General features: G+C 37.7%; 1 protein-coding gene across 2 annotated transcripts in view; it reads right to left on the reverse strand.

Moving 5' to 3' along the window:
* Positions 1-15,711, reverse strand: part of vps50 (VPS50 EARP/GARPII complex subunit) — a 143,308-nt gene that overhangs the window by 117,022 nt on the left and 10,575 nt on the right. For both annotated transcript variants that reach the window (XM_056249694.1, XM_056249693.1), the window contains exons 3-6: positions 14,016-14,138; positions 12,993-13,064; positions 7,029-7,082; positions 38-108 (exon numbers count right to left, since the gene is read on the reverse strand). In XM_056249694.1, coding sequence (XP_056105669.1) covers positions 38-108; positions 7,029-7,082; positions 12,993-13,064; positions 14,016-14,138 — 320 coding nt within the window. The remainder of the gene's footprint in view (positions 1-37; positions 109-7,028; positions 7,083-12,992; positions 13,065-14,015; positions 14,139-15,711) is intronic.

Below are 15,711 nucleotides of genomic sequence, written 5' to 3' on the forward strand. Positions count from 1 at the left end.
ACTTTCAACATTTTATAGCATTTTATAGCTCTCTGACCTTCGTGCATTAGTGCAGATGACTGCGGCCAGCTGCAGGTTGGTCTGCAGAGACGTCACTCTCTCCAGCTCCTAAAACAACAATGATTTTCAAGTTTTCAAGAGTTTTCAATCCAGAACATTAGGCAACCATTACTTTGGTATCCTTTGAAGTAGGCAAGACAATTGAGACAATGGCTATGACCTTGCTTTCATATAGCTGGATATTACCTCTCACAGATAACCGTGATTCTAACCTCTGTGCTTAATGGGTTCAGGCCAGAGACACTCTCTTCTATTAGTCATGTTTTTCAAGCCCGTTATGAACAATAAAGTGAGAGAGATGATAATGGCGACAAGCTTTCATTATGGGAATGAGAAAAGCAGCACAATGAGAAAGAATGTGCTCCTTTAACCCACACCGACATGTCCACGAACTAACAGACAGTTGAAGTTCATGGCTTTTTTGCAAGGTTTTTTCTTCCCCCCACATGCAATCTCAGTTTTGAAGAGCACAGCTGTCACAGCCTGAGGTGAGCTCACGCTGAGTGACCCAGTCTTTCGACGCACATTAGATCTGGCCAACAGAGCCAGCCTTCAGCACCGAAACATCATCCCAGTGTCACGTTAAAGATAATTATTTAACCAAAGAATACGAGGTGGAAAAAATCGATTCCACAGAGAGGGCTGCCGAAACAGAGGCTCCTTATGCAAAGCGTCACAAGGAGAACCGTTCATTCTTCAGAAGGCTATCAGTAGCAAATACCCAGAAGAATGCTGGAAGGTTTCTGAGAGATGAACAGGCCGTATTGAGCTTGTGCCTTGAGAACATCCTGCGGGCTCCAAAGTACCGTCGAATAAATGACAGTACAAAAAGGAATAAAACAAAAGTGCAGTGTTTAATTTGTTCTGGCGTTCGATCTACTGACAAGCACATGGAAGGCGTGAGGTTAACAGAGTGTCTGTGCTGAGGAAACACAGGCTGGTGGTTTAGCCAGGCATCTGCAGAATAAATCGCAAAAGATTTATTCAGCGGAATCGCTCTCTGTGAGACGGAGAGCTTTTGAAGTGCCCTTGGAGTTGCCCTCGCTAGAACAGGGAGCTGAACACAGCCATATCCTCGCTGAGTCATAGGGTCCTTAAGGGATCCAGTGGGCTTCAGAGCTCAAACAAGAGTGACTCACTGTCTCCACATACACACCGCAGAAAAACACGATTGTCACTCTTCTGAGTGATAAATCCTGCTGAGTTTGATAAATCCCTAAGATTTGGGTTCTTAAAAAACACATTCTACAATTAAATTCAATCCCTAATGTAATTAAATATAACCAATACGTACAACTGTCAAATACAAATGACATCAAACAGCTTAAAGGGATGGTTCACCCAAAAATAGAAATTATGTTGTTAATCACTCACGATCATGTCGTTCCAAACCTGTAAGACTTTCGTTCATCTTCAGAACACAAATGAAGATATTTTTGATGAAATCTGAGAACTTTCTATCCCTCCATTGACAGTTACGCAACTACCACTGACGCCTCAAAGTTTATATGTGAATAAAAGCCTAAACTCAATCTGTTCATCATATAAAGCGATCGAGTCTCTTCAGAAAATTTTGACTAAACCGCTCAATTCATATGGATTCATTTTACGATCTTTTTATGAACTTTTTGAAGCGTCAAAGTAATAGTTGTGTAGCTGTCAATGGAGGGACAGAAATCTCTCAGATTTCATCAAAAAGATCTTCATTTGTGGTCTGTAGATGAACGAAAGTCTTACAGGTTTGGAACGAAATGAGGGTGAGTAATTAATGACAGAATTTTCATTTTTGGATGAACTATCCCTTTAAACTTTTGGCATAAACCTTGCTTATTGGCAGCTGCAAGACCAAAATGTTGCCAAAACAATCTCAATCACCGTAATGTCAGAAGTGAATCATGCACTGGAAAAAGATCATCTTGTTAATCATTTTGTTTTCCCAGAATTACACAAGCGATTTCAACTGAATTTACCTTGTTTACAGATTTCAGGTTTCATGGCATTGAGTGACATGTCAAGTTGAAAATAGTTACAATTCTGAAAGCATCAAGGCTCCTACATTAGCTGCTTTTCCACCGTCGAGCCAAACCGTTCTCGTTGCTTAATAACTGATCCATTCCGTGCCGATCCAGCACAAATATGGTTTAATTTTCCACTGGCACGTTGGAATGTACAGACGGTATATGTAAATAGCGACAGCGTAATGAAGGATGATTGGATAATATTATTAACTTGTGTTTACTCTGCTCAAATATGGCACGCTTGGCCAGCTACAGAGAAACTGGTACCCAGGCAACAAACAAGTGACCAATCCTGAATGGTAATGTCACTACATGCATTCTACCAGCACAGTTAGCCAACTGGTGAGCATTCATGCCGAGAATGGTTTGAATCGTGGCGTGCCGAAAATATAACTGTTCCTTAGCATTATTATTATAAACATTCGGCCTGATGGTTGTTCGGCCAGCTATTGTGTTCAATGCGTGATTTTATTTTATTTTTCAAACCAGTTCAGTGTAAATCCCGTCAAGCAGCCAATTTCATTGGTTAGGGTGTAGGGTACGCTGAACGCTGTTTGGTTTGAAAGACTTCAGTGTGAGTTCTGTTCCATACATCGCTCCATACACTATTTACAATAGATAACAGGCCTTTTGCCTATGAAACTTTTGCTAACTTTTAGGGTAGCGCCATATTTCATTTGTAACAGGAATAAAAATGAGGCTGTGAGGGATAGAAGTACTGTTGTTAACAACGTCAGTTGTTCAGCTGACGAAACGTCTTTCTAAATTAATTTAGTTTTAGTTTAAAACTATAAGGTTTTAACAATCCTTCTAATAGATAAATGCACACCACTACTATAATGATACGACACTGTTGGGTCATAAAATGGGGGTATTTATATAGCGCTTTACTATGCACTGCTGTACACTCAAAGCACTTTACAATCATATCAGGGGTCTCCCTTCAAACCACCAGTGCGCTCACCACATGCAAGACACCTCCGCTTTGGGTCGGGGTCCTCATCACCCTGTCGGGGGTTTATTCTGAGAGAACAACCGGCTGGAGGTACATTATCCCGCTTATTACATGGTTACTTGCCACATAAGTAAATAATTAGACACGAAATATTGATCTGAGTTGAAATATTTTATTAGGTCTTTAAACGCAAAGCTTCCACGGAGAGAGCAGTTGCAACACGGCAAGTTCAAACTAGACAGACATTTAAGGGATACGGTATACAGTCATACCACTACAGAATTTCGCCACAAATAATTATGGTAAGATATATTGATTTCAGATTAAACTGTTTTAAAATCATACCTGTTTGTTATCCTATAATCCAACAGTGTACAAAACAATAGTCACAAAATGGCAGCAGCTGCTTTTGTATGAAACAAGAGAGAGCGAGTCCACGATACGGATGGCATAATTAAATAACTACACAAAATATTGATTTGAGTTTTAATATTTTATTAGCTCACCAAAAGAAAAACCGTTCCTAGCAAGCGTATAGCGCTGCTGACTTCAGTAACCCGGATGAGCCTGCGTAATGTTTTCAGCGGTTGTTAGGTGGGAAGAACATACCGCTGGATGACGCTATTGACCAATCAGAATCAAGTATTCCACAGAGCCGTGTAATAATGCTGCATAAAAGCTGGACTAAATTATGCCTGCCTGACCCACCTTTTCAGTATAAATTTGGCCTAAGTACTGATAGCTTACAAACACGGTAACATCAAACTTTATTGAAATCAACTGTGAATAGTTACGGCCTAGAGGTTTCATTTCAGTCAGGATGTCGTCTTAGAAGTTGACATACACATCAAGGTTTTAGAAAACAGCCCAAGTGATGTGATGCACCACTCATTTTCCTCTGTGTAATAAGCACACCAAACCGTATCACAAGATATCTAAAAGCATGGGCTGCCTATAATAAAGCTCAAAAGCATGGCTGAAATCCCATCTTATCTCTAAAAGGCCTGGGACAAATGCAGGCTGCTGAGGTGTAAAATGGCTTGTGGCAAAGCACCAGCGGACTTAAAAGCTCTTCAAATGGAGGAACAAATATCCATACTTCTCTCTACATCCATCTGGTGAACACTCCTAATGTCCGTTGTTTAAGACACAAAACGGCTTAGTGATGCATTGACTCCTAGTCTTTGACTACGTATCAGTGGGTTTTCCTGAAGCATTTTCTTTTTAAGGTTACAAAACTAGTGTATACTTCAAAACATCAACTTCGGCTATAAATAGATAGAAGGATTTATTCCAGTGATGTAAACGTTTTTTATTCAACGTGCATTCTCAATGTTGTATAAAAGCATCTGAGAAGGCATGAAACATGTTATTTGTCCACCAAGAATATCTAACGCTTTTTGTGTTGGCTTACAATGGCAATTTGGTTTGACATGACTCTAGCAGAAATCTTTAAAATGTTTCTGGGGTCAGAAGATGAATACCTTCACTCCATTTGGGATGAAGACATGTGATGGGCGACAAGGTGAAGCATGCAATTTCAGAGCCACTAGCATCACCAAATGGAACTGTCTAAAGTATAACTGCATATCTCCCATGGTTTGGACAAGCCAGCCAACTCTCGGTAAACCGCACATCAGAACAACTTGAGCTATTATCCAGGATAAACAGTGATGTAGTGGTCCCTGGAGAAGTGGGTATACTCTTAATTTATGCCCCCAATATTTTTTTAAGCGTCCCAGCAAAGGATGAACGCTCTGTGTTATAAACAGTGATATGTAAGACTAGTCTTGCATTAGTATTGAATATGCAAGACTATAGAATAGGCTATAGAATATAATGAATACAATAGGACATATATAATTACTATTCTTGCATATCAGGGCCGTACGCAGGGTTATCTAAATACCCAGGTCCCCTAAATCATCGGTTCCCAACAGGGGGTCACGGCCCACAAGGGGGCCTCAGCGAGCTCTGTGGGGGGTCGCGTCATATTTTGAAAGGTTTGAGCAAAGAGCATTAAATAAAAGTCCTTAACTTTTTTCTGTTCAAAATTTACTAAATTTATATAATGAGCGAGTTCATCATGAATCCATTTTCCAATCCGTGTTTTTGTCTTATCCTGAACCACTATGGTACACCTATAATAAGTGTTTACATTGGGACTATTTTACACTGGTTCGGATCGCTGCCGCTGCGGAGTGGCCCAGTACCTGCGTGACTCGTCATAGACGTACACAGAGAGATGTAGTTCCGGCTACAATGTTCTTCCGAAAGACGCATTATTCTGTTAATAAACGCAAGTTTATTATCGCTCGCGTAAAAAATAAAGAAAAAAAATAAAGCCTCAGATTGATAAAGCCTCACAAATAACATGCAAGTATTGAGGCCCCAGACAACAGTCATTTAGTAATAGCCTATATTCTTTCTTTTTTTACCTACACACCAGTGTGATCATTTTGGTTTTTGCATTTCAAATAGGGCCAATATATAGGCTTCTCCTAGGCTTACGTTTTTAAATTACAAAGGGCCTACTGATGTTTTTGTTATTGTATTTTCAATATTATAGGCTATTATTTGTGCATAAACATAACGTTTGTTTGAAAACAACATATTTTATCATCCTTGCTGCAAGCTTACAAGAGCGGTAATTTCATTAAATGTGAAGGGGGGCCCTAAAATATTTTCTTGAGAAAAAGCGGGTCTCAGACAAAAAAAGGTTGGGAACCACTGCCCTAAATGATATTGCTATGGGGGTTCGGGGGCATGTTAAATTGAGCTTATAATTTCCACTGTCTTTGATCAAACTGATTATTTCTGTCGGTCATTTAAAACTTCTATCGAAAAACAGCCGTATATTTTAGCTACTTTCATCTTATCTCGCACTGTATGATCGTTAACTGAAGTGAAGCGTCGCGTTGGGATTAGCAAAATGTATCTGTAGTTTCTGCAGTTGAGATATGAAACTTAAACAGATTGAAGCTGAGATGAGCTGCAGAACTTGATGCATCAAAAACAGTAGTAATTTGATCAACAATATAGTATTTTCTTCGCCATCTTACAGAAAGTGAAACATCCTTCTTGGTAAGTTCGTATGATTTAAAACATTAAAAGGATCACATATTCTTAAGGAGTTAGTCCAATCCAATTTTTTGTACAACAAAAGACATGGGAAGGGAACTCAATTTGACATTCTGGTGTTAAAATTAAACTATTAAATCAAGAAACAAAATTGGCTATTGCCTCCATCAATGAACACGATACATCGTTCAGTCGTTCAAGCTTCGTCAAGAAAGAATCCAAAAGCGGGATCAAAGCAGAGCATTTCAGGATGAGAATATCTTCAAGAGAAATTTCAAAGTGATCCATTTTTAAAAGGGTTCATAGTGATTAAGGATGTAAGAAAAATATGACCAGAGGCAAGAGGACATGGAGCCTTAACTATTCCTTCTACTTCCACTTTGATCCCAAATTGTTACAGTGATAAAAATCACTATCTTCAGCATCATCTGCAAAGCGCACTGCACAAATATATATTTAGAGTTTAATTGTTTTACCAGCAAAGTAACTAGGATGCATTTACAGTCATCATGAAACAAAAGTCAGGGTAACAGTGAGCCAATTACAGTGGGAGTGAATGTGGCAATTTTTTGGGTGATTTAAAAGCAGTAATAGGAATTTTATAATTTTATGAATGCACTCTTCTATAAAACTTGTGTATGGCCATGGCAACAAAGACTTAACACATTTTCCCCACTAAATAATTGCACTAAAATCATGTAAACATGCATATTGTTTTTACATCTTGTGGATATACTATTGAAACAGTGAGTAATAGTATTTTAACACAGACTGGCTCGATTCACTTATGTCATCAATTCTGTAACTCTCAAATTGTTCCCCTAACCTTGACGAAAAAGGAACAAGCCGACAGTCACATGTTAATTGAACCCATCCTGCAGACCCGATTTCCCCAGATGCGACACACAGCTTACCTTAACATAGGAAGGCTGTTTCTCCAAAATGAGGTCTGCCACTCTTTTAGAAACCTGTAAGATGAGAACACAACCTAAAGGTTAACATCTGTTCGACATGTCCAAGCTTCACAAGACTACATAATCTGTTTGTGCATTTAACGCCTCTTTTAATCATTTGAGGCATTAGCTGAGGCTTTAAAAGGACGAAAAGGAAAAACAACATAAAACATGAGACTTTTAATTGAATTGAATTCTTTTAGGCTTTTCATGTCTTCCACATCTGCCACAATTAGTCTGTAACAATATAATAAATAAAGTTTTCTCGGCACACTCAAACAGTCAGTGGGTAATAATGGCTCTGTGGAAGGTCAGGCCGTAAATATAAGGCATCCTGTGGCACGCTCCGATCGATATGTGCGTCACATGGTGGGGCTGTCAGGAACGAGAGGGTGTTGGTGTGTCTGTGAGAGCTGAACAGATGGCAGACTCAGCTGAGCAGTGGCGTATGTTAGCAGATCACACTGTGCGAAAAGCTGAGACCGACTGGCAGGAGAGTGCTGGAATGTGTGTGTGTATGTGTGATAAACAACTGAAATAGACATTTTCAAGAGCACCTCAACTTATGCATTAACTCTAGGCTCTTAAAGAGATAGCTCTCCCAAAAATTAGATTTCTATCATTATTTACCCTCATGTCGTTCTAAACCTGCATCATTTTCATAAAAGAAAACATATCCATACAATAAATTTCATTGTATGGAATTTTTTTTTTTTTTTAATACCTTGTTGTGTGTTTCCGCATAAGAAAAAATAAAGTCATACAGGTCCGCGGATTGTAGCGAAATAAAATAAAACAGTTTTTTGTTACTTTAACTTAATTTCATTTCACCTAGTGTTGAAGATTTTATTATTCAGAAAACAAGTAATTTAGCCATATAAGAATACACAATTATTTCTCTGTCTAGGCAACTTTGAAAGCTGCAAGACCTTCTGTAAAAAGACCCTGACTGTCAATTCTATTCTGAGAAGTCACATGGTACAAGACCTTCACCCAAAAATATTTATAAGTGTATGACCATCTTTGGAAAAGGATGTATGGATATATGTGAGAAGCTGGGCACTGATCGGGAGTGATCGCCTGCAGGAGGAAGGGATCTCCTGCTGGAGGGAGTGATCCCCTGCAGGAGATGCTCGGCTTTGTTTGTTAATAAAGTCTAATATTTCTGGCATCAAAGATCTCTGCGAAGTTATTTTACAGAACAATTGAAACCACTTCACTAGTTGCCAAAGAAACATTTTTCCAACTTGATGTACTAGAATAACTAAAACAAAAAGTGAAATAAAAAATGTATAAAAGCTATATAGACATATTTAATAATAAATAAATACATAACTAAATTACTCAATGATACTAAAATAACACTCATACAGGACCTATTATGCCCCTTTCAAAGTCTTGATTTAGTTTTTGGGGTCTACCAGAATAGATTTTCATGCTTGAATGTTAAAAAAAAAAAAACATTATTTTTCACATATTTTTACATTGTTGCAGCTCCTCTCTTCCCAGTCTGTCAGTAACGCTCTGTTTAGTTCCTGTCTCTATGAAGCCCCTCCTTCTGAAAAGCACAATGTGCTCTGATTGGTCGGCTGGACCAGTGTGTTGTGATTGGTCAACCATTTTCAAGCATGTTTACCTTACCGTAACCATGAGTTTAACACAATATTAATGCAACTCAAGCAGGCGACGGACCCTTTTTTTACGTATGCCTTGGGCGGGAATTATTTAAATGAGGGATATTGTGACATGTTCGTTCCCGGAAGAAAACTCAAGACTAATCAAGGCGTTTCAGGGAGTTCAGAAACAGTGACACTGATATAGAGAATAACTCACTTTGGAGTGACTTTATCCTTTGTAACTTTGTAGACCTTTTACATGCTCAAACAGCAGCATTACACACTAAAGAAAGCTGAACATGTAAAAAAAAAAAAAAAAGCATAATAGATCCTCTTTAAAACAATATGATTGCGTAATTGATGACAGAATTGTTATTTTTGGGTAATCCCTTTTTCTGACTGATTATTAAAATCACAAGAATTAGGAATTAGAACAGTGTTATTAACACCAAGTGAACCTGCAATTTAATTGTGGAATGAGTGAAGGCATTTTTCACATTGTGCAAGTATGGCCAAAAGAGACCTCGACTCAGGAGGAGGGAACAGGATTTTCACAAAGCTCATTGCTCCACCTATTGGTCATTCATTTCTGTTAAAGACCTCACAGGACGGATCGAAGCCAGAATGAGAAAACAAGCTGTGAGGAGCCATCCGGTGTGCTATTTCCAAAAACTAAAAGACAGAGACTCTGAAAACAGGTGGCCAACACACTCTGTCTGACTTCGACAGGTTGAACTCGATGACAACCGGCAAAGCTGTCTGTCAGCGAGGCACAAGCCTCTCTCTGGATGCCTTCCGGCAGCCAACTGTGAGTGATTCCTGCATGGGTAATAACTCTAATTAGAAATCTATTAACCAGTGCTTGCACCAGAGCAGTAAACAGCCTGCCATTTCTCTCCCGCTCGTTCTACAAATCCAAAGACCAACTTACAATTCCACCTTATTTTCCAATTATGACAATCTTTCTCGCAAGGACACAAATGAATTTTACTCAATTAATAAAATTCATTATTAATATTGTTCATTTTATCTAATGACTACAAGCGAAGACTTCCTCCAGTCTAATCAGCTAAAACAGCATGACATTAAATTAGGACTGGAAAGAATAACTTCATTAGACAGAAGAGTGAACAACATATCTGTTCAGCCTGGTCAATACAGCTTTATTTATAATATTACAAGTGAATCGATTGACATTCATTGCCAGATGTAACGGACAATGAAAGGATCATTTAAAAGCATGTTTTTAAGAATTCTGTTATTTAAGGGGTAAATTGTACAGTGTTAAAAAACAAATCGTGTCGTTCATATATTAAATTCAAGAAGAGTGTAAAAAGTGTCGCTTTCAAAACACTTCTCACACAACTTCATCCTTGCCACAACCAGTAGTGTGATTTTGGGGTGGCACTTTGGAAACAATCACTATAAATTGCATTTTTTTCTACAAAATATTTTCATTAAATATTTTTATTTGGGGGGGGGGGGATTACATTTCAAAAGTTTGGTGTCTGTAAGGATTTTTAAATGTTTGTGAAAAAGTCTTTTAAGGTCACCAAGGCAGCATTTATTTGATCAAAAATACAGTAAAAAGTAAAATGGCTGTTTTCTACGTGAATATATTTTAAAATGTAATTTATTCCTGTGATGTCAAAGTCTTCAGTGTCACATGATCCTTCAGAAAACATTCTAATATGATGATTTGCTGCTCAAAAAAACATTTATTATCAGTATCAATGTTGAAAACTATGGAATTTTGTTTCCAACGTGGAAAAAAACGACTTAAAAGATAATTACAACTTTTTTCTCTCACAATTGCAAGATATAAACTCGCTATTGTGAGTTATTAAGTCAGAATTGCAGGATATAAACAAGCAATATTATATTATATCTTGCAATTCTGACTCTTTTTCTCAGAATTGTGAGACAAACTCGCGAGTTATAAAGTCCAATTCTGACTTTATAATGGGGCGGCAGTGGCTCAGTGGTCAGGTTGTCTACAAACTGGAAGGTTGGTGGTTCAATCCCCGGTTCCACCTGACCAAGTGTCGAAGTGTCCATGAGCAAGACACCTAACCCCAGCTGCTCCCGACGAGCTGGATGGCGCCTTGCATGGCTGACACCGCTGTCGGTGTATGAATGAGTGTGTGAATGGGTGAATGTGAGGCAATATGTAAAGCGCTTTGGTGGCCATTGGGTCTGTGAAAGCGCTATATAAATGCAGTCCATTTACCATTTATAACTCGCAATTCTGAGAAAAAAGTTTTTTTTTCTCTCTTTTGTTGCCTCCATTTGTGCCATTTCATCATTTTAAGGACTTAATGAGTAGATGTGTCCTACTAAAATCACCCTGCTGAGAATGTTATCAGCATTGAAAAATTCCTCCTGCCCCCCAAAAAATACCAAAAAGGCAAAGGGAAAAGACAGGCTTATTCTGAAACACACTTGCAGTGCAGACAAGCAATTAGCTCAGAGATGAGTTCCTGCCAAAGAAGTGTCAGAGCTGCATGTTAGCAGAAGAATAGAGCCACCTCCAATAGACCAGATGCTTTCCTCTCCCACTGACCCATCAAATACACAATAACCCACATCTGCAAACGACACATTCAGAGACTGCGCATATGGGCCCTCTAGAGAAAACCATCTCCAAAATCATTTGTCTTAAGCTGAGGGAGAAATTGACAGTAATGATGTGTTAAGGCCACATACTCTAATGTAAATGACACTGGAGGAGCTTGTGTAAATCATGAATAAAATACCACGGGATGTGAGCGTGCAGAGTAATGGCATTCAGCGGGAAGCTAGCCTCATGCAGAGCTCATCCTCTGATGCCTGCAGCTGTCTGTCATGACCCGGGATCAGCGTTCGGGACAGGGCCCCTGTGGGGACCTACTCGTGGCAGACCACAACAGACCGCGTCAGACTGAGTCATCGGGTACCCCTAAGGATCCTGGGGGCCGCATCTTTCACCCTGCACTGGGCCGATAGGACAGCTGTGAGTAAGCAAGCATCTTGAGCAAGGAACAACAAAGACAGAGGGTGACATTCCTCTTTATACATTTGTTTCCAAGGCTGCAGTGAACTGAGGATCACCCCGGATCAAGACAGAATGTAGTCACGCGTTCACAAGCACACTAATAAACGCTAATAAAACTGACGTCTGCAGAAGGATGATATATGAGCTCTGAAATGGGTCCAAATAGGGGAATAATAATAATAATTCACTAAACAATTCTTAAAACTTTAATTTTTTCCCAACGATATTTTCATTAAATATCTAAATGTGAAAAAAAAAAAACTTCAAAAGGTTTGGGGCTGTTACCAAAGCTGCATTTATTTGATCAAAAATACATTAAAAAGAGTAATGTTGTGAATTATTATTACAATTTAAAATAACTGTTTTCTATTTGAATATATTACAATTTTTTATATGTATATAAATATGTATTCAAAGTTCAATTTTCAGCAGCCATTACTCCAGTAAGCAATATGGGATTAATAATTCCTTTGGTCATGGAAAACATTAAATATACAAGAAATCCAACAAAAGTCATAATTTTATAACTTAACGTTTAAAAAATTAAATGGTTTGACTCAATATTATTATATTTATATATATTTTTTTATTGTTGTTGATATTATTATTACTTAAATTTGTCAAGTGCCTGAACATTCCCTTACCCCTTTCATCTAGCATATCATTTCCAAGACATTTACAGTCATTTATTTATAATGCAAGGTCTTACATATCCAATAAAAGTAATTAAAAATATAAAATTTATAATTTAAAAAGAAACTTTATTCCTTTGTGTCATTGGTGTTTTCAATATTAAAAACTTTGACAAAGTTTGACAGCACAAAAAGTGTTTGAAAAGTATTTCCAAGGTCAAAGCTCAGAGGAAAGAGGCTGTTCAGACATGCAGGTGATTTCCCCACCACATTGAAAAGGTTATTAATCATCTTTAAAAAATCTGTAATATTTAAAAAGTTTGATTAAAAATGTTTGATTTTAGTCTGGTCTGTTTGAGATAATACACATATGTCAAAAGAATTTATCAGATAAATTAAAATAAAAAAATAGAATAAGTTATAAAAAAAAATAAAGGTAGTAAAATAAGATAAAGATTGTCCAACTTGCTTCTTAACAATGTCAAGTTTTGATTTGAGTTCAAAGTCAAACATTTTATTGATCTATGACCCATAGATAAAACGGTATCAGTTATGATGCAAAAGTAGCCCTGATATCATACAGTATGTGTCACACATGTGCCTCTGAGAGTTTCTTTAAGATGTATCTGAATGTGATGCTTACAGCTGCTTGTTGTCTCTTCAGCTTATCTCTGTACTCCTCAAGCTCCAGAAGATTCAGATCCGGAGGGAGTTTCTGTGGGGCAAGCATACACAAACAGAGAAAGATCTGAGATTTGAGAATGTCTTTTATTCTGATGGTACTATATGTAAATTCTTGAGTTTGAACATGGTGGCAGATATCACTCACAAACACAGGCAAATCATCTCCAGTTCTTAAGAGGTCAATAAACAACAGCAGCTGAACCGCTCCAACAAACATTTACTTTATAATAAAGTTGGGCTGCATCAGCTTTTTAATCAGAGGAGTCCCCAAACAGAGAAACAACAAAACCCCAAAAGTTTGGACTCAATTGAGAGTAGTTACTTTCCACAAGAATTCTCATTCAGTGCAGCTTTTGAAATGTATAGAATCTTGCATGTATAGAAATTAGGACACAACTAATTATGAAAGTGTAAACTTTAACTTACGGGAGGGGGGGATTCTTATTAATTATAATACTAATGAATTATTATATTCAGCAAGGATGAATTAAATTGACAAAAAGTGAAAGTCAAGACATTTATAATGTAACAAAAGATTCTATTTCAGATAAATGCTGTTCCTTTGAACTTTCTATTCAAAGAATCCTGAAGAAAAAAAATTGTACACAACTGTTTTCAACATTGATAAAAACAATAAATGTTTCTTGAGCAGCAAATCTTCATATTAGCATGATTTCTGAAGGATCATGTGACACTAAAGACTGAGGTAATGATGCTTAAATTCAGCTTTGCATGACAGGAATAAATCACATTTTAAAATATATAAAAAAAAATTTAACCAAATAAATGGTGAACATAAGAAACTTATTTTTAAAAGTCTTACCGATATATATATATATATATATATATATATATATACACATACACAGTGTCTATATGTTATTTATTATATTCATTTCATAGCATCTCTATTTTTCAATTGCTAAACATCTTACAGATTCTGTAGACATGGAAACATTATGACTTTCTCTTATACACACACCCCGAGCTCGAATTGCACCATGTCAAAGGAGTCGCTGGAGAAGTACACTTCCTCTATGTTGTCAATGAGTTCCTGTTCTGCCAGTGGATCGGTGGGCTGCTCCCTCAGTTCCCTCAGCTCTTCCTGTGGGGAGAGAAAGAAAAATGAGAATGAGTATTGGCAGAGAAATCTCACTGCTTCTGGGACACCATCGTGGGGAGGCTTGCCTCGCACCGAAAAACGGGGTCTGAACATTGATTATTTCTCCCGCCTGACGCATAGCCGAGCTGAGTGCAAAGATTAAGTGGTCTTAGCACCGATCCCTGAGGAACACCCTTCATGAACCTTAATGAGGATCAGCACAGGAACATCAATTTCACTCAAAACAACTTGAAGAAACAAAGTCATCCTCTTTTCTTTGAAGAGAGATGCTGAGAGACTCATTACGCATGATTCACAAGACGTGATGCAATGTGGTTAAAACAGCTCTGCGACCAGGACTGAGATAAACTTACTGAGCCACGCAGATGCTGAGAGAACGTTTCAAAACCCTTTAATTACAGCAGTCAGACAAATTCACATAAAGCGATCCACATCAATAAACCACTTATTCATGTTTGACATTGCTGAAAGAACCCAGAGTTGGACACTTGCTAAAATATGAAGGATCTTCATATAAAGACTGCAATTTGATGTAACTGAGACAGAAGCTGAGGAATGATTTGGCCTGAAAGCATTTAATCTCCTCCTCAAAGACACATGATGCGGTGTGTGTGTGTGTGTGTTGTAGGCTGTGAGGGAGCGTGGGTGAACTCACTGAGGGACGGCATCAGCATCAGCATCCGCAGAGGGTGGGGTGGTATGAGTCACTCCACTGGTACGCGCACAGCAAGAACAAAAGACAAAATCCTTGGGCTCACTGGTTACCATTAAGCTTTGAAATCAAAATAAGACTTGGACTAAAAGTTGCAAAAGTCCCGTTATCATCTATACATTTTCAAGTGCATTCGTAAACAATGACAAAATTTACTTTTAGAAGAGGATCATTTAATTAGGGGAAGTTTTCTGTCCCTCAGTAATTTAAGAACCAATTTTTATTTATATTTAAAGATATTGTTTGAATTTAAAAGTATATGTTACTTACAACAGCTTTAAACACTTGCATTGTATCACTTTAATTCACTTTTTAAGAGTGTTAAAATGTGAATTGGCTTATAGTTTCTATTATTTTGGACTTGTCCTCCACTCAGATGGCTTACCTTGCCCTGAATAGAACATTTTAAGAAAGTGCTGTAGTGGTTTTGAAGTGTTTTAGTAGAAAATAACAGCCCCCCCAGGGAAATACATATATATTTATATATTCTTATTGTGTGTGGGGGGGTGAATGCGTATCCTGTCAAAACATCCAATCTGTGGGAGAGAGAATTCCCAGGGGAGTTAAAGAACAGTGCATTGGAGGGGCTAAATCTTAGAAAATGTCACGTTTCTGGGACACATTTGATTCATTTATTTACTAAAAACTATTAAAAGCTGCATAACATCCTGAAAGGCTAAAGGTGAAAGACCATAATTGGTTCTAAAAATATGGTTTCACATATGTAGGTCCTTCCTATAAAACAGAATTATGTTTGTTCTTTATAATAATCACAGTGATTTTCACTAAAAACTACTATACTTTACTGAAAACCAAAGATATGCAAGAGTAACTCTCTACTCC

This window comes from Rhinichthys klamathensis, unplaced genomic scaffold (assembly GCF_029890125.1).
Source record: "Rhinichthys klamathensis goyatoka isolate OS25496 unplaced genomic scaffold, OSU_Roscu_1.1 h1tg000060l_1, whole genome shotgun sequence".
NCBI classification, from domain to species: domain Eukaryota; kingdom Metazoa; phylum Chordata; class Actinopteri; order Cypriniformes; family Leuciscidae; genus Rhinichthys; species Rhinichthys klamathensis.